At 39.4% G+C, this 22,821-nt stretch overlaps 1 protein-coding gene across 1 annotated transcript in view; it reads left to right on the top strand.

Annotated features, from left to right (window-relative positions):
• Positions 1-22,821, top strand: part of TOX (thymocyte selection associated high mobility group box) — a 275,115-nt gene that overhangs the window by 235,007 nt on the left and 17,287 nt on the right. The window contains exons 6-7 of the mRNA XM_044294040.1: positions 12,645-12,725; positions 19,345-19,731. Coding sequence (XP_044149975.1) covers positions 12,645-12,725; positions 19,345-19,731 — 468 coding nt within the window. The remainder of the gene's footprint in view (positions 1-12,644; positions 12,726-19,344; positions 19,732-22,821) is intronic.

The following is a 22,821-nucleotide window of genomic DNA, read 5'->3' as shown; positions in this document are numbered from 1 at the left end:
CCAGATGAACTGCTGTTCAACGATCAAACAATCTCTATCTAAGGGCTTGTTCACACGACCGTATGGCTTTTTCAGTGTTTTGTGGAGCGTTTTTCATGGATCCGTTGTTCCGTTTTTTGTTTCCGTTGTGTTTCTGTTCAGTTTGTCCGTTCGTTTTTCCTTATGGCATATACAGTATACAGTAATTACATAGAAAAAATTGGGCTGGGCATAACATTTTCAATAGATGGTTCCGCAAAAAACAGAACGGATACGGAAGACATACGGATGCATTTCCGTATGTGTTCCTTTTTTTGGCGGACCTATTGACTTGAATGGAGCCACGGACCGTGATTTGCGGACAAGAATAGGACAAGACTCAAAATCTAGCGGAACGGAATTGCGGACATACGGAAATGGAATGCTCACGGAGTACATTCCGTTTTTTTGCGGCCCATTAAAATTAATGGTTCCGTATACGGACCGTATATGGAACGCAATAAACGGCCCGTATACGGAACGCAAAAAACGTTTGTGTGAACGAGCCCTAAAGTGAATAGCCACCTTAAAGAAAATGTGTCACCAACAATTTTATTTGCCAGTTAAAACCAGATAGCAACACATCTTTTTTTTTTATGTTACTTTCTGATTGTAGATTTTTTTATTTGATTTTCTAAACATGATAATGGGGGCGGCCATCTTGCCTGAGCTGTTCTTAATAGCATTTAGTAAGCATTAAGAAAATTACTTTATGGCAGACCCATAGGCCATAAACATAATGGACAGGAGGGGACCTCATTGACTTCTATGGAGAGTTTTCTAGGCATGTTCTGTGCCCTGTGCAGAGGTAATTGTACAAGGAAAGAATAAATAAGCTTTTCCAATCACCTACTGTGAATGATGGATCCTCTCTTATCTATACACAGAGGTGATATTTTTATAGGGCAGAATTAGAATGAGTTAACTGCAGTAATCTGTGCAAACTAAGAAGTGGCGCCAATTTATTACACACAGTGGCCAGTGCAAAAACGGTAGGATTTTTGTTTTAGTTTAAATAAAAAAAGTGACATGGAAAATTAAAAAGAACAAAAAAATTACTTAAAAAAGTGATTAAAAACAGCAGGTCATTTTCTGATGGCGCATTCCTTTTTTCAGAATCGTTTTCCAAGAGCTATAACTTTTTAGTGTTCATCAATGTACCTGTATGAGGGCTTATTTTTTGCAGGGAAAGTTATAGTTTTTAATGCACTATTTTGGGTACATATACTCATTGATTAAAACCAGCTGTTTAGCGTTAGTAAAAAGGCGTATTAGTGGCCACTAAGGGGTTAAATCTTTGCTATTGTCTTCACGCCACCTCCTATGCCACAGCTGCGCAGCCACATCATATCACCACTAACCAGCTTATAGCTTTGTATGAAGAAACATAACTTGATAAATAGGTTTATTTTTTGTGAAATAAAAGAGAATATTTTTTGTAAATCCTTAAAAACTAAATTTATTAAAAGCATTGTGACCTTTTATGTGTCTACTTTTCATTGTATTTTGCTACAGTTATTTGCACCTCAGAACATGTATCAGTTTGTAAGAGATCAGTTTTTGGCTTATTTGGGATTAATAGTGTTTTTTTTATAGAGTAATATAATGTAATTTCTTTAGAGAAGAATAGTTGGATCAATGAAATGTTCTTTGGAAGGTGATTGTTACTATATGTATGATAGAATCCTATTACAGTGATGAAGCAACTATCATCTTGTGCTGAAAGAAAATTGTATTATTATATTGATCTAACAGTTTTTGGACTTTTTCAAGTACAATTTTAGTTTTCTTTGTTGTTTTGTGTTTCTGATGTCCAGTTATTAAAATCATACAGAGAATCATTAGTAAATATAATTGAAATTTGAGTGAATAGGATGATCTTTGTACTTAGGTACAAGACATCTATAACATGGTGTAAAAGTTGAGCGAAGCTCATTTGCTCAAGTGACAACTTTATTTGAAATAACAACACTAGACATGCTGCTGCTTCCTTGTATCCTTGGAGGGCAGTCTTATCTGGATTACATCTTTCCATATATTTTTGTGGCTCACACATTGATAGACTCAATGTGACCATGTATTTCATGGTGGCCAATTCATTTAGAAGGTTGCAGGATGGCCATACATTGTCATTGCTAGGGATTAGAGAAGCCTTTATTCTGAAAAGAGTTTGCTCAGATAGATCCTCGGATATTAGTCTTAAATCCATTAGTTATTAGTCCTAATTCTTCCATTAAAGTGCAGCATGCATGTTATTCCAATTAACTGGATGACCAGACACTTATGATGCCACATATCTTTGGAGGAAATGTCCTTCTCAGATCCTGATTTCCCTCAACTTTCTCCAGAAAGGCAATAACAGGCCCTATAGATATATAGGTGGTCATTTAGTAAGACTGGCATTTTAGACGCTGGTGTTAATATCCCCTATAGCTGGAGGTGGATCTTCCGGAGTTATGTTGAGGTGTTTGCCACTCCTAATAGTGTAGCAATTTCTCGGATGGGTTTTTTCTGTTTTTGCAGATGAAGGATGGCTTGTTTCACCTGCATGTAGATCTCCTTTGACCGCATGCTTACTTCTCAGCAAAATCCTCAAAATGCAAGCACCACACCTCAAATCAACTCCAGACCTTTTATCTGCTTAATTGAGAATGAAATAATGAAGGAATTGCCCACACATGCCCATGAAACAGCCTGTGAGTCAATTGTCCAATTACTTTTGGTCCCTTTAAAAATAAGGTGCCATATGTAAAAGAGCTGAAACTCCTAAACCCTTCATCCAATGTGGATACGCTCAAATGAAAGCTAAACGTCTGGACTTTATGTCCATCTCCATTATATAACTATAACTTGGATGTGTTTTAGTAAACAGGTAATAAAATTAAAATTTGTGTCAGTTTCCAAATATATATGGACCTAACTGTATATTTGCAGTATTTGACCCCTCTGTAGTAATCAGTTAGATATTTTTTATTGTCATGGGATGCTACATCTGAACTCCCAGTGAAGTACACAAGGGAATTTGCTAGAAATATTAAATTAGGAATGATTGGAAAAATCTGAACGAGAGAATTAGTACTAATACAGTAATAAGTCAGAGCAAAAATGATCAATTATCACCAATGATAAATTTTATTTTTACTGTGTATTGTTAATTGCTGACCCAAAAGTGTTACAGAGCACCGTTCCTACTCCCAAAAACTTTTCAGTTGGCACACCACATTTGGAGTACAGCTGTTCTCCTAGCACCTACCAGAACCAGCTTTATCAGTCAAACTTTTTTCCCTTTTAACCAATTCCTTATAGAGCATTTTTTGTTTTTTACTTCCTGCCATCCTGGAGCCATAACATTTTATTTTTTCGTTCACGTAGAGGATTTATTTTTATTTTTTTTGCAGGGCAAGTTGTACTTTCTAATGGCACCATTTACTATTGCATACAATGTAGTGGGAAGCTAGCAAAAAATGATTAATGGGGTGGAATTGGAACTTAAAACTGACCAATTACCCTTATTCTCTGGGTCACCATAATTGCAAAATTGGGCACATTTCTTTTTCTTCGCATTACCATATTCTGACCCTCAAAACTTTTTCATATTTCTTTCTATAGAGCTGTGTGAGGGTACATTTTTTACGGTGTGATCTTTTGTACCATTGGGTGTGTATGACTGTTTGATGTCTTTTTGTTCAGTTTTTTGAATGGATTGTGAAGAGATGATAAAAAACTGTGAATCGGACATTTTCTTTCTTGTAATAACGTTCACTATACAGAATAAATTGGGTTATATTTTAATAGTTTGGACAATTTGGGACTCGGCAATACCTATGAGCTTTATTTTTTATTTTTTATTTTCATTTTTTACCCCTTAAGGACCCTGAAATTTTTTGTTTTTTACTCCCCACCTTCCCATAGTCCTAACTTTTTTATTGTTTTTTTGCGGGGCAAGTTGTACTTTCTAATGGCACCATTTACGGTTGCATGCCATGTAGTAGGAAGTGGGGAAAAAATTCCAAATGGGGTAAAGGTTTTTTAATAATTTTTTTTACACTGTACACTATGCAGTAAAATTAACCTGTTATCTTTATTCTCCAGGTCAGTACAGTTACAACAATGCCAAAAAATAAAACCTTTGAGGGAAAAAAATAATTTATAACCATATTCTGATCCCTATAACTTTTTTGTAGTTATGTGTATGGGGCTGTTTGAGGGCTTATTTTTTGCTGGACAATCTGTTCTTTTTAGTGATACCTATTTGTGCGACTTTTGTGTGTGACTTTTTGATCACTTTTTATTAAAAAAATATTATTGGGTAGTTGAAAAAAATGGCAAATTGTTTTTTTTTTTTTTTCCCATTACGCCATTTGACGTATGCCATTAATATTGTTAGATTTTAATTGTATGTGCATTTTCGTATACGACGATGCCCATAATTTTTTTTTTATTGGTTAAGTATTTTTATTTTAAGGAAAGGGGGGTAATTATCGGTGGCTGTGCCCTGTAATGGAGTCCCTGCCTTTCAGTTTTTTAGTTTTTTTTTTATATTTAGTAAAACTTTTTTTTAAGTCACCTTGGGCGACAATAACTGGCAATCATTAGATTGCCAGATATAACAGATTCTCCGATATCTGTCGGGGAATGCTGTTACCGGAGCGGAAACGTGTGACTTTCGCTTCCGGACTCCGAAAATGCCGTGGTCACGTTTGACTACGACATCTGAAGGGGAAAATGTATGCGATCAGCCTCAAGGCCATGTTTGGGGACTGGACTTTTCCTCCAGGGTCATTTTCAGATCGTTTCTCCTATAGACTGCAACGAATTACCATTGCAATCTATGGGAAATTCGCTATGTTTTGCCATGAAATTCGCTGTGTTTCTATTGAGCCTCCCCACAGGAAGGGCTCCATAGGAAAACTGCTGTGTCAGGTCTCAGAGTCTGCAGAAGGACCAGGGCTGCCACAGCTACTGAACCGCTCCCCCGATCTTATCCTTTTCAGATGCTAAGGTCGTAATTGACCACAGCATCTGAAGTATTAAAGGTACTTGCCTCTGGGTGTCTGCTGTGTAAAAGCAATTGGTGCCCAATTAGCTACAGAGTGGGCACCATCTTTAAAGACTATACATCTGACAAACGTACGACAGACGTCGGTAAGACTTAAAGACGGCCTTACACATTAAGTAGCTGTCGACGAACGATCAGGCAACTGCCATCCCCCCTGACTCCCTCCCAGCTCTCCCATATACATACACATTCGGCTAGACCAAACTTGTATGTGTAATCAGTCTCAAGAGGAGAAAGCCTCCTGGGAGAACAAAAGGATCTCATCAGAAAACAAAATGACCAGAGGAAAATATTCACTTTTTCCGATCCTTATCACGCAATATGACTGTTAGCCGAACTGGCCGTTTTCCACGCGTTCATCCGACAATACACTAATGTGTATGGAGGCTTTTAGTATAAATCATTTGATATATTATATATAACTATATAGAATGCATTTGTACTATTTTAGAATCTCATGGTGACATCTGTTGTATCTCTCCAGCTTTAAACTGATTTTACAAATATTGGTTTGTATGTTGCTGTTTAAATATGGAAACTCAATTGCAGTACCAGTGATTTAGCATTTTTCCCTTCCCACCCTACCCCTTAATAGTACGTTAGAAGTATTGATGGCTCAAGAAGTCCACAGCATGTAAGTGGTTCTCTCACCCCATCCCCCTATCTCTTGGGGTACCAAGGTGTTGACATGACAACTAGGGGTCTGCAGGACTGCCATGTACAGAGGCGTAAGTATTGCAGGGTAATATGTAATTGAAATGAATGGCCCCTTACCCTAGCCCCAAAAATTGGAACGGGCATGGAAACAAACAATGTTCGTGTGCATGAGGCCTTACAGATTTGGACCACATTTACTGTAGAAAGGTACTGTTGTTATTGTGTGTGCATATGTAAGAACACAATAAAAACTGTTTAAAACATCCTTACAGTATTCGAAAGAGGCAGGGGGTCTGGCGGTGCCTAATCCATGGTTATATTACTTGGCAGCACAAAGTCAGCACTTTAGGGGATGGATAGATAGTGACATGACAGGACAAATATTGAAGCATCCATTGGGGGGTAAGGAGCTACTGTGGATATTGGAAGGGGCAGGAATACCCTTTGTAGATACTCGGTCACATTTGGTGAGTTTGATGAGGAAGGTTTGGGAAAAGGTTAAGCAGTTGAGAGGTGCAGTTGGAACTATGGTACTTACACCTTTATGGAATAATCACAATGGTGGGATAGGGGTGTGACCAAATTTGGGGATATAATGGAGAAAGAGGGACTAAAAACATTCGATAAATTACAGGAGGAGTACGATATACCCAAGAATTGCTTTTACCAGTTTTTGCAGATAATGCATGCATTTACTGAGATGTGTAGGAATGACAATACCATGATACATAAAGACACAGCTTTATGTTTAATAGTGGAGAAAGGGGATAAAAAGGGATTTTTTCATTGATATACCAAATGTCACTAAATAAATATCTGGAAGCGTTTCCTCTTTCTAGAATGAAGGGGTGGGAAAAAGATATATAGGGGAAATATCTCAGGAGCAGTGGGAGGATATATTGGAAGCCATACCGACAATATCATTGAGTGAAGGTGGGAAGTTGTCTCAACTTTTCATTATTCACAGAGTCTATAAAACACCAGTCTTTTTACACCGCATTGGCATCAGAGCATCAGAATCGGCGGATCTACTGCATATGCTGTGGCAATGTTCACGACTAGATGGTTTCTGGTCAGACGTGTTGGCAATGATTCAGGATATCTTCTCACTGCGGATACCTAGGGAACCAAAAGTGTGTGTCTTGGGATATGTGGCAGATATTGGGAAAGAGGGGACAGACAGAATTGTAGCGAGTAGACTATTGTATGTGGCAAGAAAGTTGATTGCCTTACATTGGATTCAGTCAAGCCCTCCAGTTATTGAGGAATTTAGAAGGAATGTAAACACGATGTTAGCTTATGAGAAAATGGTGTTTAAGAAGAGAAGATGTCCGCAAAAATTGAAAAGAGTTGGAGGTCTAGAACTGAATAAAATAGGTGAAGTCATTGAGTGCTGAAGTGGGAGTTGGGGGGGTGGGTAGGGTATGTTGCGGTTACACTGTCATTGTATGGTTGCCTGCTGTATCATAATCATCTGTGGTATTGATTTTGTATGTCACAATATGGGACATGATACGCTTATATTTATAACAATGTTACATTGTTGTATTTTATTACAATAAAAATGATCTGATTTAAAAAAAAAATGTTTAAAACATGAAAATATGGGGACAGACTCCCTTTAACAATGTTACTTGTGATAAAATAATACAAATAATTGTCAAAAGGATTGTCTCATCAAGCCCCTGCCCATGTATTACAGAGAAAAATGTTCATCTCAATGTTGCCCAGAATATAAGACTACATTTCCCTTTCTGTAACAGAAGTATATGGCCAGCTGAAGCTTCCCCCGGTGATAACAGCTGTTTGCCAGGGCTTACTAGAATCATCTGATTATCAGGCTAGCCTCACTATAAAAAGACATAGTCACTCTGAGACAACCCCTTTAATAATTTTCCATAATTAATCCTGATGGCTCATTTTGGACCTTAGTGCTGGCAGTGGATTGAATACAGTCAAGTTTTTGAATCATTTATTACTAGAGATACGAGAATTGCTCAAAACTCAATTCGGCTGAATCAGTCAACCGATTTTATTTGTGTCCAACTTGATCCGACCTCAATCAAAAGTGCTCCAACTGGCCTGAAAATTTGTGTATGACACTGAGAGGTCTCGTAGGACTCAATTATTATCTCTCTGTCTATCTCTTTTCTCTTTCTCCTCTAACTCCCTTTCCCCAAAATGCATCCAAATCGAATCATCAAAAATTCGAATTCAAATACATCTCGAGTTTACAAAATTCTGATCAAATTAGATTTATTTACAATCCATTTGCTCATCTCTAGTTATTACAGGGCAGAATTCTAATATCTGAGATGATGGAATTTTCCATAGTTTTCATAGAAATACTAATCTTGTTAAGTATATTCAAATGCTAAGAGTTACATAACAGATTGCAATTATCCTACTACATTATTATCATCACCGAACGACATTTATCTGTTGGGGAGAAATCAAGTTTTAATTATTATCACTATTCATAATACCGGGCATATTACAGCAGACCCTAGGCAGCAGTTTAATTACTACCAGCCAGTTGCTGAGAAGTCCCTTAAATATAAGCCTTTCTTTATTCATTACGTTACTGAATACTCTTGGGAGTTTTAAACATGCTTCTTACTTTTACTAAGACTAACAATTCACGGGAACACTGAGGTCATTTTTTCTGTTTTGTAAAATAGTTGTTAAGTGAAAAATGAAAGTCGAGTTGAACGTAAACCAGATGGAAATGTACAAAATCGTCTTTGCATCTCTAATTGGAAGCACAGTAAGGCTGTAATAGATTTTGCAAATTGCAAACAAACTGCTCTTGTTTACATTACTGTCAATGACTTTAACGTTTCAACCGGAGAGGCGAACACACATATGTTTATAGTCAGAACCAAAATGTAATACCCCCCCATTTAAAGTTCAGCCCAGTGTTTAAATATAAGATTTGGTGCAATATGCATAACTGTGTTGAAAAGTTGTGTGTATTAAGGAGACTTAGACTGATTCCAAGGGGTCCTAGTGGGAGTTTAATGATCAGGTAGCATGAGCAAGCAAACTGTGACTGTAACATATGCCTGCCTTTAGTCTGCATAAGTCTAATGCTGTAAAATTGTATCTGTGTGACTCAATCGCAACACCTCATTATTTTATTATTCAGTATTTATTTCAATGTTTGACGCCTCATGAAATTACTGCTAATGTGTTATAGAAGGGCAAATCTGACACAAGTGAGAACAATTTCATTTCCCACGCATTCCTTCCTGCTGGTATGTCCTTCCCTCCCTTGGTAGAAGGAGCAAGAGTAAATAGTTAATTTGCTTCAATTATAAGCCTGTCCTGCTAAATTAGAAGCTGCAGGGATATGGAAAGGCAGAATTACACTTATGAGCTGACAAATCCTCAGAGCCCCAAAACTGATGTCTCTTTCTTCAAGCTACTGTTATTCCATTACTTTTATGTCAAGTCAATCAAATCACTTAATCTTTATTGGTGCCTTCACACTCTTTAGACGTGTTCCTTCATGGTTAGTTTGATGAAAGTGTCTTGAGATTAAATAGTAGGTTATTTCCAAGCACCGTTGAAGTCCCAATTATCTTAACTTATCTGAAGTTTTTGAATTAGAAGCTTGTACTGTAGTAGCACCACAATGGAATTTTTTAGGTAGTTCTATGCCTTTCATAACTCATGGATTTTATCCTACAGCAAGGCAGTCAAATGATGTGAAGGTTCAAGGAAATGTTATCATATCTTGAGAAAACACTAGCAGATTGCAGTAAATTGAGCTGTTTGAGTATAAATGGACATTTCTTAAGTTGGGCATATAGAGGGTTATTCTCTGGTTATCAATATTAGAAGTCCTGGAGACTTTACGTTTACTTTCCACAAATATCACTAAGTCTATTTCAGTTGCAGATTTACCAAGTGTTTTACCATTTAATACATACTATTGTGCAAAAGTTAATTTATTTCAGTAATGCAACTTATATAAGAGACTAATATATGAGATAGACTCATTACATGCAAAGCGCGATATTTGTTATAATTTGGATGATTATGGCTTACAGCTTATGAATACCCCAAATTCACAATCTCAGAAAATTATAATATTACATGAAATCAATAAAAAAAGGATGTTAAATAGAAAAATCTAGGACCTCTGAAAAGTATAATCATGCATATGTACGCAGTACTTGGTTTGGGCCCCTTGGGCATCAATTACTGCCTCAATGCGGCATGGCATGGATGCTATCTGCCTATGGCACTGCCGAGGTGTTATGGAAGACCAGGATGCGCCAATAGCAGCCTTCAGCTCTTCTGCATTGTTCGGTCTCATGTCTCTCATCTTTCTTGTGGCAATGCCTCATAGATTCTCTATGGGGTTCAGGTCAGGTGAGTTTGCTGGCCAGTCAAGCACAGTAATCCCATGGTCATTGAACCAGGTTTGGTACTTTTGGCCGTGTGGGCAGGTGCCAAGTCGCCATCTACATAAACCTCATCTGCGGAAGGAGGCATAAAGTGCTCCAAGATCTCCTGGTAGACGGCTGCGTTGACTCTGGACTTAATGAAGCACAGTGGACCAACACCAGCAGATGACATGGCTCCCCAAATCAACACAGACTGTGGAAACTTCACACTGGACTTCAAGCATCTTGCATTGTGTGCCTCTCCATTCTTCCTCCAGACTCTGGGTCCTTGGTTTCCAAATGAGATGCAACAATTGCTCTCGTCAGAAAAGAGGACTTTGGACCACTGAGCAACAGACCAGTTCTTTTTATCTTTAGCCCAGGTAAGACGCTTCTGACGTTTGTTGTTCCGGAGAGGCTTGACAAGAGGAATATGACATTTGAAGCCCATGTCCAGGATCCATCTGTGTGTGGTGGCTCTTGATGCACTAACTCCAGCCTCAGTCCACTCCTTGTGAAAGTCCCCAACACTTTTGAATGGCCTTTTTCTGACAATCCTCTCCAGGCTGCGGTCATCCCTGCTGCTTGTGCACCTTTTCCTTCCACTCTTGTCACTTTCACATAACTTTCTATTAATGTGCTTTGATACAGCACTTTGGGAACATCCAACTTCTTTTGCAATGAGGCTTTCCCTCCGTATGGAGGGTTCAGTGATGGTTTTCTGCACAACTGTCAGGTCAGCAGTCTTTCCCATGATTATGATTCCTACTGAGAGACAATTGAAAAGCCCAGGAACCCTTTACAGGTGTTATGGATTAATTAGCTGACTAGAGTGTGACACTTTGAGCCTAGAATATTGAACCTTTTCACTAAATTTTAATTTTCAGAAATTTGTGAATTTAGGGTTTTCATAAGCTGTAAGCCATAATCATCCAAATTTTAACAAATAAAGGCTTGAAATATCTCACTTTGTATGTAATAAGTCTATCTCATATTAGTCTCACCTTTTAAGTTGCATTACTGAAATAAATGAACTTTTGCACATTATTCTAATTTTTCGAGTTTCACCTGTAATTGTACAGTTTGTTTCTGCAGCCCAATTACATAACTTTACATTTAGCCACAAAAAAATAATTTGCCATCTCTCCAGCCAAGCACCCAGCCTCCCTTAAATTCTTCTATGATATTATATTATCCTACTATGTAAAAAAAACCAGAACATTCAAACAGTAGCAGATAATTTACTCCCTATAATTCGTTGAAACAAATTGTACTATCTACAGGCTACAGAGAATGTGTTAGGATCTCATCTGAAGGCATAAATAAGTTAATACAAGGATATGTAATCAACTGGACCAAATAGCAAAGAAATTTGATATTAGAGGCCTTTCTGTTTGGAAGTAGAGGATTCCTTCTGTCGTTCTGATCGTAATTTTAGTTTTTTGTTACATTGGCGGCCTATTCTCACCGCTATCCCTCTTCTCCGGGTGGGCACGGGTATTGCTTCACTCACCCTAACTTTGTTGCTGGCCCTGCAGTCTGGACCTGCTGCCCTTCCTCTGCCCCCCTGCAGTGGGCTGGGCTGCCGTAATTCTGTGTTCCCCTTCTGCCATGGCCTTGGCTTTCTATTGGGCATGCGTGCACATGCTCCACCGCTCTTAAAGGACCAGCTCACAGCCTAATCTTTACCAGCCAATTTCTGGTTGCACTGGGGTACTTAAGGCACCTTCGCCTATGGGATGGTGCCTGAGCAATAGGTTCATCTAGCTGTCTAGTTTACACCTAAGGTGTGCTGTTCCATCTTTTTCCTACTCTTCCTGTTTCCTGATTCTGGTCTTCCACTACCTCACCTGATCCATGCCTGGTTATCGTTTTGACCATCCGATGCCTACCCTGACCCTAGCCTGTTTCAAGGATTCTCATGTATTCTTCGTGCCCTAACACCAACCTGTTACTGACTATGAGATTTGCCTGTCCCTTCGGTCCAATGCAGTGGTGTCCCCATGGTCAGCAGCCAACAATATGCCACTACTTTAAAAGGTAACAGTCTGGTACATTCCCTGCAGCAAAGTCCAGATTCCTGTATAGAAGTTAAAGGGTGAAGGCCATGGAACCCCTAGAATAACACTCTTAGGTTTAGCCCTGAGTCAGATCCGTTGGTTGGCACAGTAGTTCTACATCCACTCCTGTAACATTTAGTTATGGCTTTACTTACTCCTCCTGTAATAACTCAATAGTTAAGATATTTTTTTAGAAAAATTCTAATTCTATTCTAAATTCTACATATATTATGTATTGTCGTTTCTATTAATATATTTATTAGTCTAAAGACAAATAAGAGAATCTCAACAGATATCAAAAAAGAGAAAGATTTCAAGTGGTATTCATATGACAGATGTAAAGGAGGACCACGCTGACCTGAAATGCGAAATAGTTGTTATGAATATTAGTATGCACAAAGAAGAGTCTTTATAAAATGTTCTACATATAATGTTTTTCATGGGTATTATTTGCAGGTGTATAAGAAGAAAACTGAAGCTGCCAAAAAGGAATATCTAAAGCAACTGGCTGCCTACCGAGCAAGTCTCGTATCCAAGGTAATGTCAAATATTTTTGACATATGTCTTACCAATATCATTTAAACAGTTTCTTAAAGTTGTTTCCACAAGTTGCTAGATCTTGAGTGTCTAAGATGATTAGTAAAAAGTACAGATTTGGGAAAATGTTTCACTTGTATACTGAAAAACTGCAGTATAAATGATGACATAAAGGTCATTTAGCTGAATCTTGGCTGGAAAAACATATAGCCTCAAAAATATAATCTTAAAAAATAGGCTGGCATAGCCAAATATAACTTCATAAAAGACGCCAAAAGAGCCACAAAGCAGTGCAGCAAAGTATGTGGGGTTGCAGGTACTTTAGTAGCAAAATGTATGTATGTGGGTTGCAGGTACCTTAGTAGATTTAACTATAATTTAGCAGCTTGCACCCAAATTCCACAGCAAGGTATTGTTCATTCCAAGACATTTGTGTTGCAAAAAAAGCCAATTTATATGATGAAGAAACACATCTCTGTGAAGTTGATGGCATGTTACAGATTTTTAAATCCATCCCATGCACATTTGCTGTAGTTTTCAATCATTGCTATTGAAAGGGTGACTTCCATGTCACAATTCTGTTGACAATTCTGTTTCGGATGTCACAATTCTGTGATCACAGCACCCTCTGAGCAGTTTTGAGTAATCAGTCTCTGTGTAACAAGTATACTGCCATGACTGGGCTGTAGATCCACTGTATTTGTAACATGGCAGACAATAATAACAGGTTCCTGTTAGTGAATTAGGGGAAGATGAAAAAAATATGTCTCTGCACGAATAGCTAAGATTGGAAGGGAAGGCTTCACAAATATCCCGCCTAGGTCGATCCAAGAGCACTGTGAAGTCTATATTTTTACTATTCTATATAAATGTATAGCGCTCTGCAGGTAATTTTTCTATTATTAAAAGGTGGAAACCTCTTTTATCTTCATTCATTATAATAGAAAGTAAAAATAACAGTTAACATTTGGTTGAGGATTATTAGTTGCACATTCCTTTAAAAAAAAAAACACTATTCTTAAATGTAGGTATATGTGAGTTTTCTTCCTGTCTATGTAACAAAGTAAACTATTTGTATCCTAATGTGAAATTTTGCAAGCAGTAGGTTGTTTGTTTAAACATCCAGCATTTTTTGCGATACCATTGTTATACTATATGTTGCAGATAACAAATTGTTTTACTCTTCTGATGAATGTATGTTTACATTGTAGAATATGTAAAGCTCATTCATTCCTGGATCATTTCCCTAGAGAAATAATGTATATTCACCCCATAAATTGACCCAGACCAAACTTCACACAAATTCATTAATTGAATTTGTAATGTACTGCTAACCCCTGGAGGGTTTAGATGAAGATCAATCAAAATTCTTGCCACTGAACATGCAATGTATCATACTAATGATCTTTTCTGTAATTACGACAAGCAGTTTACATTAAAGGGGTTGACCAGGTTAAATAAAAGCATCCCCTGTACATGTGCTAAAATAACAAAAGATGACTTACCCCTTTTCTCTCCTGCTGTTTCCAATGCTGTGCGCCAGTCCTCGCCACCATCTTCCTGGCTGCAGTGCAGGGGCTGACTGGCAACTTTTGGCCCAGGGGGCAAGTAACACCCAGAGGCCCACTGAGCCCCCCTCCTGCTTACCCATTTCCCCTGCCTCCTCCTGCCCCCTTGACACTTTCGTCAGCCATGTAAATTACAACACAGGAAACCAAAATTAACTAAGGATGCTCCGATATATCAGCCGAAAATGGCATTTTTGGTATAATGCCGAAAGTGTCATTTTCTGGCTGAAAACTTACAATTACTTGGCTTGACCCTTGGGGATCTCGGACACCTCCACACTTTGGCCCGGGGACTCCGCGGAGCTGATGTGTTTTATCCTAATGAGAAAAATATCATAATAAGGATTTGGAGAAGGGGCAGATAGCAGAGCAGGGAGAGGCTGGTGCTGCTACTAGGGGCTCATACCATGGGGGAGTAATAAAGCCCACCATAATGCCCCCTTCCCAGTAGTAATAATTCTCCTTATAATAGACAGTGCCAAAAATACACCCTTGTAATGTCCCCAGTTGAGCTAATGTCCCCATAGTGCCCCCTATAATGTGCCAGTAGCCAATAGGCCCCCCCTATAATGTGCCAGTAGCCATAGGCCCCCTATAATGTGCCAGTAGCCATAGGCCCCCCTATAATGTGCCAGTAGCCATAGCCCCCCATATAATGTGCCAGTACTCATAGCCCCCCCATATAATGTGCCAGTAGCCATAGGCCCCCCTATAATGTGCCAATACCCATAGCCCCCCTATATAATGTACCAGTAGCCATACCCCCCCATAATGTGCCAGTAGCCATAGCCCCCCTATAATGTGCCAGTAGCCATAGCCCCCCTATAATGTGCCAGTAGCCATATAGGGCCCCCCTATAATGTGCCAGTAGTCATAGCCCCCCTATAATGTGCCAGTAGCCATATAGAGACCCCCTATAATGTGCCAGTAGCCACATAGGGCCCCCCTATAATGTGCCAGTAGCCATATAGGGCCCCCTATAATGTGCCAGTAGCCATAGCCCCCCCTATAATGTACCAGTAGCCAGATAGGGCCCCCCTATAATGTGCCAGTAGCCCATAGGCCCCCCACTATAATGTGCCAGTAGCCAGAGAGGGCCCCCCTATAATGTGGCAGTAGCCCATAGGCCCCGCACTATAATGTTCCAGTAGCCAGAGAGGGCCCCCCTATAATGTGCCAGTAGCCAGATAGCCCCCCCCCCCTATAATGTGCCAGTAGCCAGATAGGGGCCCCCCTATAATGTGCCAGTAGCCAGATAGGGCCCCCCCTATAATGTGCCAGTAGCCAGATAGGGCCCCCTATCAGTGACAGAAATGAGAAGAAGAAGAAAAAAAAGCCAGTCAGACTTATACTTACCTCCTACCTCCAGCACCTTCACTCAAATACTCCCGGTCCGCCTCCAGCGCTGCTGTCGATGTCCTTACTTTACGGCCGCGCAGCGGCTCAGTCAGGCTCATACCATGAGCGATGACGTCATCGCGTCGCCTGCGCCGGTCCGGCAGCCTCTCTGATAGGCTGCCGGCCGCACGCCTCCCCCGCTCCCCGTCTCCCTCCGCAGGCTGCAGAGACTCAGTCACATATCTTTCCAGCCCAGCCGGCCAGGACAATGCGCTAACAGAGAGGCCCGGGGGGCAATTGCCCCCCTGCCCCCCGGCCCAGTCCGCCCCTGCTGCAGTGTCGATCTTCCATGTACACATGAATATGTTTCAGGCTCACTGTTACATTCAGAGCCAGCCTGCTGCTGCCCTCCCTGATATACATCAATATAACTTACCTTATATACTATAGAATCTGCCCTGTCTCCCTGACATCTACACTGTCAGTGGTGAGCCCAGAAACTGTATGCGTGCTCTATATATAGCATAGAGGATGGTGGTTGTGGCCTAGAGAGGGGTAATAGGACTAACAGTTCAAGGTGGCAGCCCTCCCTCTGGCACTCCCTGGGGCCATGTAGTGAATGAGATTGCATCCTTTCTTCCCTCGGGGTACACCCTGGTATTGAGGTTCGTGCTTAGTGGTAGTTGGGGTGCTTTTCATGATAGGTGTACAAGCAACACATTGATGGAGGAAGTAGCACTTCCAGTCTCTCTCTACACTTTTTACAGTCCTTCCAAGCAACAGTAGGCATGCAAATGGGTCCTTAACTCCTACTGCAGTTCCTGAACTGAGGGGTGCAGATTAAGACACAAATGGTCAGTCCTTATCAAAGTGTGGCAGGTAATTGAGTATTATATGCCTCCCAGAGTAGCAAGGTCCTTTGCCATAAACAGTCTGTATCTTAATGGCATTATCTCACATGGCCTTGCAGGTTCTAGACCTGATTTCAACTAAATTCACATACATTTCACATTAATTTGAGTTTGTCACAAAAAATACCTTCTAAAGATGGCCAGGCTTGAATTATTTCCAGCTCCATGTCTAGGAATGTGCCTTATAGTGCTGTAGGGTTCTACGGGATTACAAATTCGATCGAGAAAGTTTGGCAGATTTGGACTACCCCACTAGATTACCAATGGATCTTATGGCAAGCCCAGGCTCTTACACACTAATGGTCTTCTCATATAGTAGAGCCCCAAAGGTCTACAGAAAACAACCTTCTCAAGATGTCTTTTCTCCTTCTTCCAGAAGTACTTAAGTGTTACAGCTGTTCTTTGGTAAATTAAAGTCTAAGCGATAACAGTTCTCTGGAACTTGAGGACTTGTCTGCAGAGCTTTTATCACGCACCTGGCCTGCAACTCTCCTGAAAGTAGACGCCTCTAGCTAACCCTGCCGATCTAATATTGATGACCTCTCCTGAGGATAGGTCATCAATAAAAATAACTTTGACAACCCATTTAAATGTGGAGTACATACCTATTTATTAAAGGGTATATACAGATATTTGTTTTTCAGATTGGTTTCTGCAGAATATTCTTAGCACCCACACTGATCAGCAGACTGAATGGGTCGTAATTCTCAGGTTTACTAGACAACCTGGTCTCATTCAAGCAAATTTGAGTGAGCTGCAATATCAGCCACTACCAAATATATATATCACTATGCCTGGTAAACAATGAAGGTTACACGGTGCACAGTAGGGTCCTGCTGCCTATTCAGTCAGCTGTTTGGCAGATAGGCCATCAGAATTCTAGTCCCTGAAAACCTCTTTAACCATGGAAACACATAAGTCTGCACAGGGTCTGCATACACAAAACAGTATGATATTTTATTCAAGACTGCAAAGCTTCATATTTTATTTTAGAAACATTAAACAATAAAAAATATTGCAAAGTTCACCGACATGTCAGTATATAGTGGCTTTTTTGTACTGTTATCCTCTTAAAAGTTTTGCAAAATGTATTAAATATGTTAAATATTGTGTGCTTTTTGGGTAACCTGACTATTAACTAAGATTTTGCTTACATTCCAAGAAGGCAGTAAAAAGAGAAAATATGTGTCCTTAAAATACATTACAGACTTGATGTAATTTGCTTGAAAAAAAAAATATATATTTTTTTATTCCAGTGCATCGAAAATGTACTTGGATATTAAAGGGCAGGAAATGGAACTGCTGATTTCATCTGTTTTTATGATTACACTTATTGTCTATTCTAAAGCAAATAGCTTCAAGTTATGAGCTCATATATTATCACCATTTCTTCTATTTAAATACAAAATGACATGTAGCAAAAGAGAAAAACTGACAGCTCCTTAAGAAATACTGTAAATTAAACCATAAATTATATGCTGTTTGGCCAAGAAAAGATTGTTCATGTTTTTACTGCAAGTGAAATGACAGAAAGGAAAATGAGCGCCTCTTTATGCAGTGTAAGACATCTTTAATATTTGACATTATTTTATTATTGACTCCTTACAAGAATAAGATTTTCTATTCCAAAAACCTAAATGAATTTTTGAAATGATTAAAATAAAAAATTTGAATAGCATCATTTTTGAAAGCAGCATACTAATGCAAGAAATCACTGCTGGTATAGGGTTACGCCTAATTATTTATCAGTATAGCCGTGACTTACAGCATACTAATACAGTTCTCCTAGTGCTAATGAACTACAATCCTCACTATACATAAAATATTGTATGAGAATTCTGGTACAGTAGTTCCACAACACTGGAGACAAGGGGACAATTGATAAACTGGCTCAGATTTGTTTTTCTCCTGCAATAATTGTGCAAGTTGTACATGATTTCAACTAAATTCACATAAATGTCACATTAATTTGAGTTTGTCACAAAAAATACCTTCTAAAGATGGCCAGGCTTGAATTATTTCGAGCTCCATGTCTAGGAATGTGCCTTATTGTGCTGTAGGGTTCTACAGGATTACAAATTCGATCAAGAAAGTTTGGCAGATTTGGACTACCCCACTAGATTACCAATGGATCTTATGGCAAGCCCAGGCTCTTACACACTAATGGTCTTCTCATATAGTAGAGCCCCAAAGGTCTACAGAAAACAACCATGTTTGGAGTTGACTTGTCATTAGAGTCTGTTTTTATGGGCTAATTCTCGAATAACCTATTGAACCCCCTTGGCGATATGTCCAGTGAGTGCAATGATAACAAGATTGCCATGAAATTTAAAAAGGGACCTACATAGATTCTCTAGAGAATGAAAAATGGTCCCCCATAATCTTTTTCTCTGTTGGGTCTAAAATCTCTCAGTCCAACTCTGCTCCATGGTATTTCAAATATATTTATATAATAAATATATCTAAAAACAGGTATATAGCAGCTCTCACCTGTGTTTGTTTGCAATGAGCACGGACACAGCCCCTGGATAGTGCTGGTGATAACGGAATCCAACAAACTTGAAAAAAGTCCAGCTCTAATTAGCAAAAAAGTTGTATCTTTATTTCAGCAGCTTTGTTAAAATGTTCAACACACAAGAAAAATTGTTACGCGTTTCGGACCATATTTGTGGGGGTCCTTCTTCATGACGAACTAAAATATATCTGGACTAGCTGCATCCAATGATAACCTAGGTTACTTTAGTTCTTAATATTGACCACAAACACATCTTAACACTTTGATGTTTTCTTGTTTTCTTAAAGAGTTACAGTGACCCCATTGATGTAAAGACGTCTCAACCTTCTCAAATGATGAATTCAAAGCCTCCGGTTTTCCATGGACCCACACAGCAACACTCCACATTGTATCTCAACTCCCCATATCACCAACAGTCAACAATGAATCCACATTTATCTGCCATGCATCCCGGTTTAAACAGAAACATAGCTCCCAAACCCACCAACCAAATGCCAGTGACTGTTTCTCTAGCAAGCATGGCTGTATCTCCACCTCCATCTCTTCAGATGAGTCCACCTCTTCACCAGCACATGCATATGCAGCAACACCAGTCGATGTCCATGCAGCAGTCCATTGGAAACCAGCTACAGATGCAAAGCCAATCAGCTTTGCATTCACCAGCAATGCAACAGGTTAGTAATTTCATCATATATGATAAAACTAAACATCAGGCACCATCGTCATAATACTTTTAGTAGTACATAGTACTTTTCATATTGTTTATGTGTATAAATCTAGTACATACATATGCAAATTTATGTGGACTATATGTAGATTTGCAATGCACTAGCAACATATGAAATAGGGCTGTTAAATTGTTGCTCTCTTGCAATATTCATACTTGGAGAATTTGGATCTAAAAGCTCCCTATACATACTGTAGCTAATGCATATTATGTTCATTACATATACTATGGGAGGAAAGTTTATAGCATTATGGAAAATGAGTGCTGTGGGTTTTGTTTCATGTTAATTACCAGTTATTGTCATTTACACCTTGAGAAGAACAAAACAAAAATTAACAGTAACATTTATAAAAAATACATTAGCTTCTTTAATTTTATTTTGTTCCAGATTTGGTTAAAAATTTATTTTAAATGTGTCCCAAGAAATGTCCATTTTGTTTGCTCTCATTCTCACCAATCTCAAATCAGACCAGGTGAGAGACAGCCTGCAGTCTGTCTATAATGGGAGATCATTCAAGCTAATCCTTGGCTGCTTTAGCCAAGATCCTCCCTTTACTTAAAGCGTTTGTCTCCTTAAAACAAGATTTTAAGTATGCTCTTTTAGGGTATATCAACATCCTAGAGGGGTCCCATCAATGCTCCCTCAAGAAGATAGAATTGAGAATTTCTAAATATGACCTATGGCCAGGACCTTTATCAACGGAGGAGTGTCTTTTTGAGACAACTCCCCTAATGCCTAGTAAAAGTTGAGAACGTCTTTCTTTATTGGCTTTTTAAACTGTCAGTCATCAGTCATTATGTAACAGTGCCAGCATCAAAAACGTATTGGATAATGAATGATGGACTACTGTCACGTCAAAAAATTATTAAGCATTGTTAACAAAAATATACACAAATTTTTCTGGTTAGTATTTTAATCTCTCAAAAAACAAAATTCCGGGTTTACACTTATGTTTTTATAGTAATTAGTGAAATACAGCACTAATAGAAGTAGTTTTTTCAAATATTTATTCTTATTCTACCAAAATTTCCTAGAGTTCTGGTTCATTAGTGGTTGATTTAGTGTTTCAATTTTTTGGATTCTTTTAAGTAACTGGCTCTAATATCAGAATGTGTCATATATGGTCAAATATGAGTTCTTGAGGTAATAGAATTATTGTTGGAGTCATTTCATAATCTCTGTTACAGGAAATGGTTGCAGAACCACTGTGTCAACTAAGTGATTTGACTTTAGGCTATTCCTGAGGACTTTGTCCTGGCTCTCCCTTCATATTCAGATTTTAACCCACCAAACAGGAATCTTTGCTGCAGGGGAGCCACCAGGCCGCTACCTCTTGGAATAGTCCTGGTGTAGTTGGCAGGTGACCTATGCAGGTAACCCACATAGGTGCAAAGCACCAAAGAATAAGGCAATATTTGTAGACAGAAACAGGCTAAGGTCAGGGCAGGGGTTTGTTCAAATCCATGATAAAAGTCTGAGGTCAAGGCTGGCAGCAGAGACTCAAAACGGTAAACAGACACAGGTCTGTACACAGGAAAACAACAGGAGCAAACACCTTAGCAGAAACTTAGCAAGCTAAGAACCTAATTGCTCAGGCAGGGAGAGAGAAGGTAGACACAGGCAAACAATAGGAACAAACACCTTAGCAGAAACTTAGCAAGCTAAGAACCTAATTGCTCAGGCAGGGAGAGAGAAGGCAGACACAGGCAAACAATAGGAACAAACACTTTAGCAGAAACTTAGCAAGCTAAGAACCTAATTGCTCAGGCGGGGAGAGAAAAGGCAGACCAGCAATTATAGTAGAAGCTAGCTGATTAACAATTAGAAGCTGCCGTGCAGCAGCTCGCAGAGCAAAGAAAGGAGGGGAGTGGTGGTGATGACAAATATGGGATGAGTAGTAGTTCAATTAATAATGTTCCTAATAGAAGAAATGGAGCAGCGACGGATACAGGCCACGGATTAATAGTCTTGTGTTTGATAATGTTGGTATTGCTTTGACTCTTGATACACTTAAGGTCTTGTATAAAAGTAATGCAAATAAAAATAGTGGTATGGGCATAGCAGATCGGATTGTTAAAACCATTTTCAAAGCCAATTTAGAAAAATTATGCAAGTGGCAACATAATTTTTTTTAGTCCATTCTTAAAGGGTTGCTTGTAACTAGTCAAACCTTTTAAAAAAGAAACCACAGTGTGATCAGCTGAGTGGGCAACTAATTAAAGGGAACTTGTCACATTGAATATGCAGTCCTATCTGAGGGCAGCATTGTATAGAGCAGGAGGAACTCAGCAGATTAACTACATAGTTTTGTGGACAAATGTTCAATAGAACTTGTATTTTAATCATGTAAATCTCTGATCTTCCTGATCTCAGTGATTGCATCCTTCCCTGTATGAATGTGCATACAGAGCCAGCTGTTAGTCACTGCTAGGGCCACTCACTGGACTTATAGAATGAGCAGAGATTTAAATGAATAAAAAAAGTTTTACTTAATATGTGATGTATATATACACCGCCGTTTGGTCCCTTGTTCCCCAAGTAAGAGTGTTTTGACATCTGACACGTGATCACTCCAAGGAGGGGGCGGACGGGATGGGTGGGGCTGCAGTGTAGCCGCGCCCCTTGCTCCTCCATTGGCCGCTCCAGGGGTTCGATTCGGCTAAGGGGAGGGGCTTCCTCCTTTTCAGCTGCGCGTCCTTGCGGCCGCATACGGCCATTGTAGCGCTGTTGCCGCTGCCTCTCGACGGAGGCTGGCGGCTTTCTTCTTGTTTGTCCATCCCCACATCTAATCTGCTTCTGATGAGCCCAAAATGGCGAAACGTGTAGAGCTGTTAGTGGGGACAAACGGTCTGTATCTTCAGCCCTCTGATCAGTGTGGGTAGATGTTTATCAAACAGTTTGCTCATATCCAGGCATCACTAGTGTCACAGGTCTGCCTAGCAAATACCTCCCTTGATTCGTGCTCATGCGGTAGTGGATGACAGCACTTGCACCACACGTCATAGTGGGCATGTGCGTTGATTCACAGGTCACAAC

This window comes from Bufo gargarizans, chromosome 5 (genome assembly GCF_014858855.1).
Source record: "Bufo gargarizans isolate SCDJY-AF-19 chromosome 5, ASM1485885v1, whole genome shotgun sequence".
Lineage (NCBI taxonomy): Eukaryota > Metazoa > Chordata > Amphibia > Anura > Bufonidae > Bufo > Bufo gargarizans.
The sequence above is the reverse complement of the archived record's forward strand: the minus strand, read 5'-3'. Positions and strand labels throughout refer to the sequence as shown.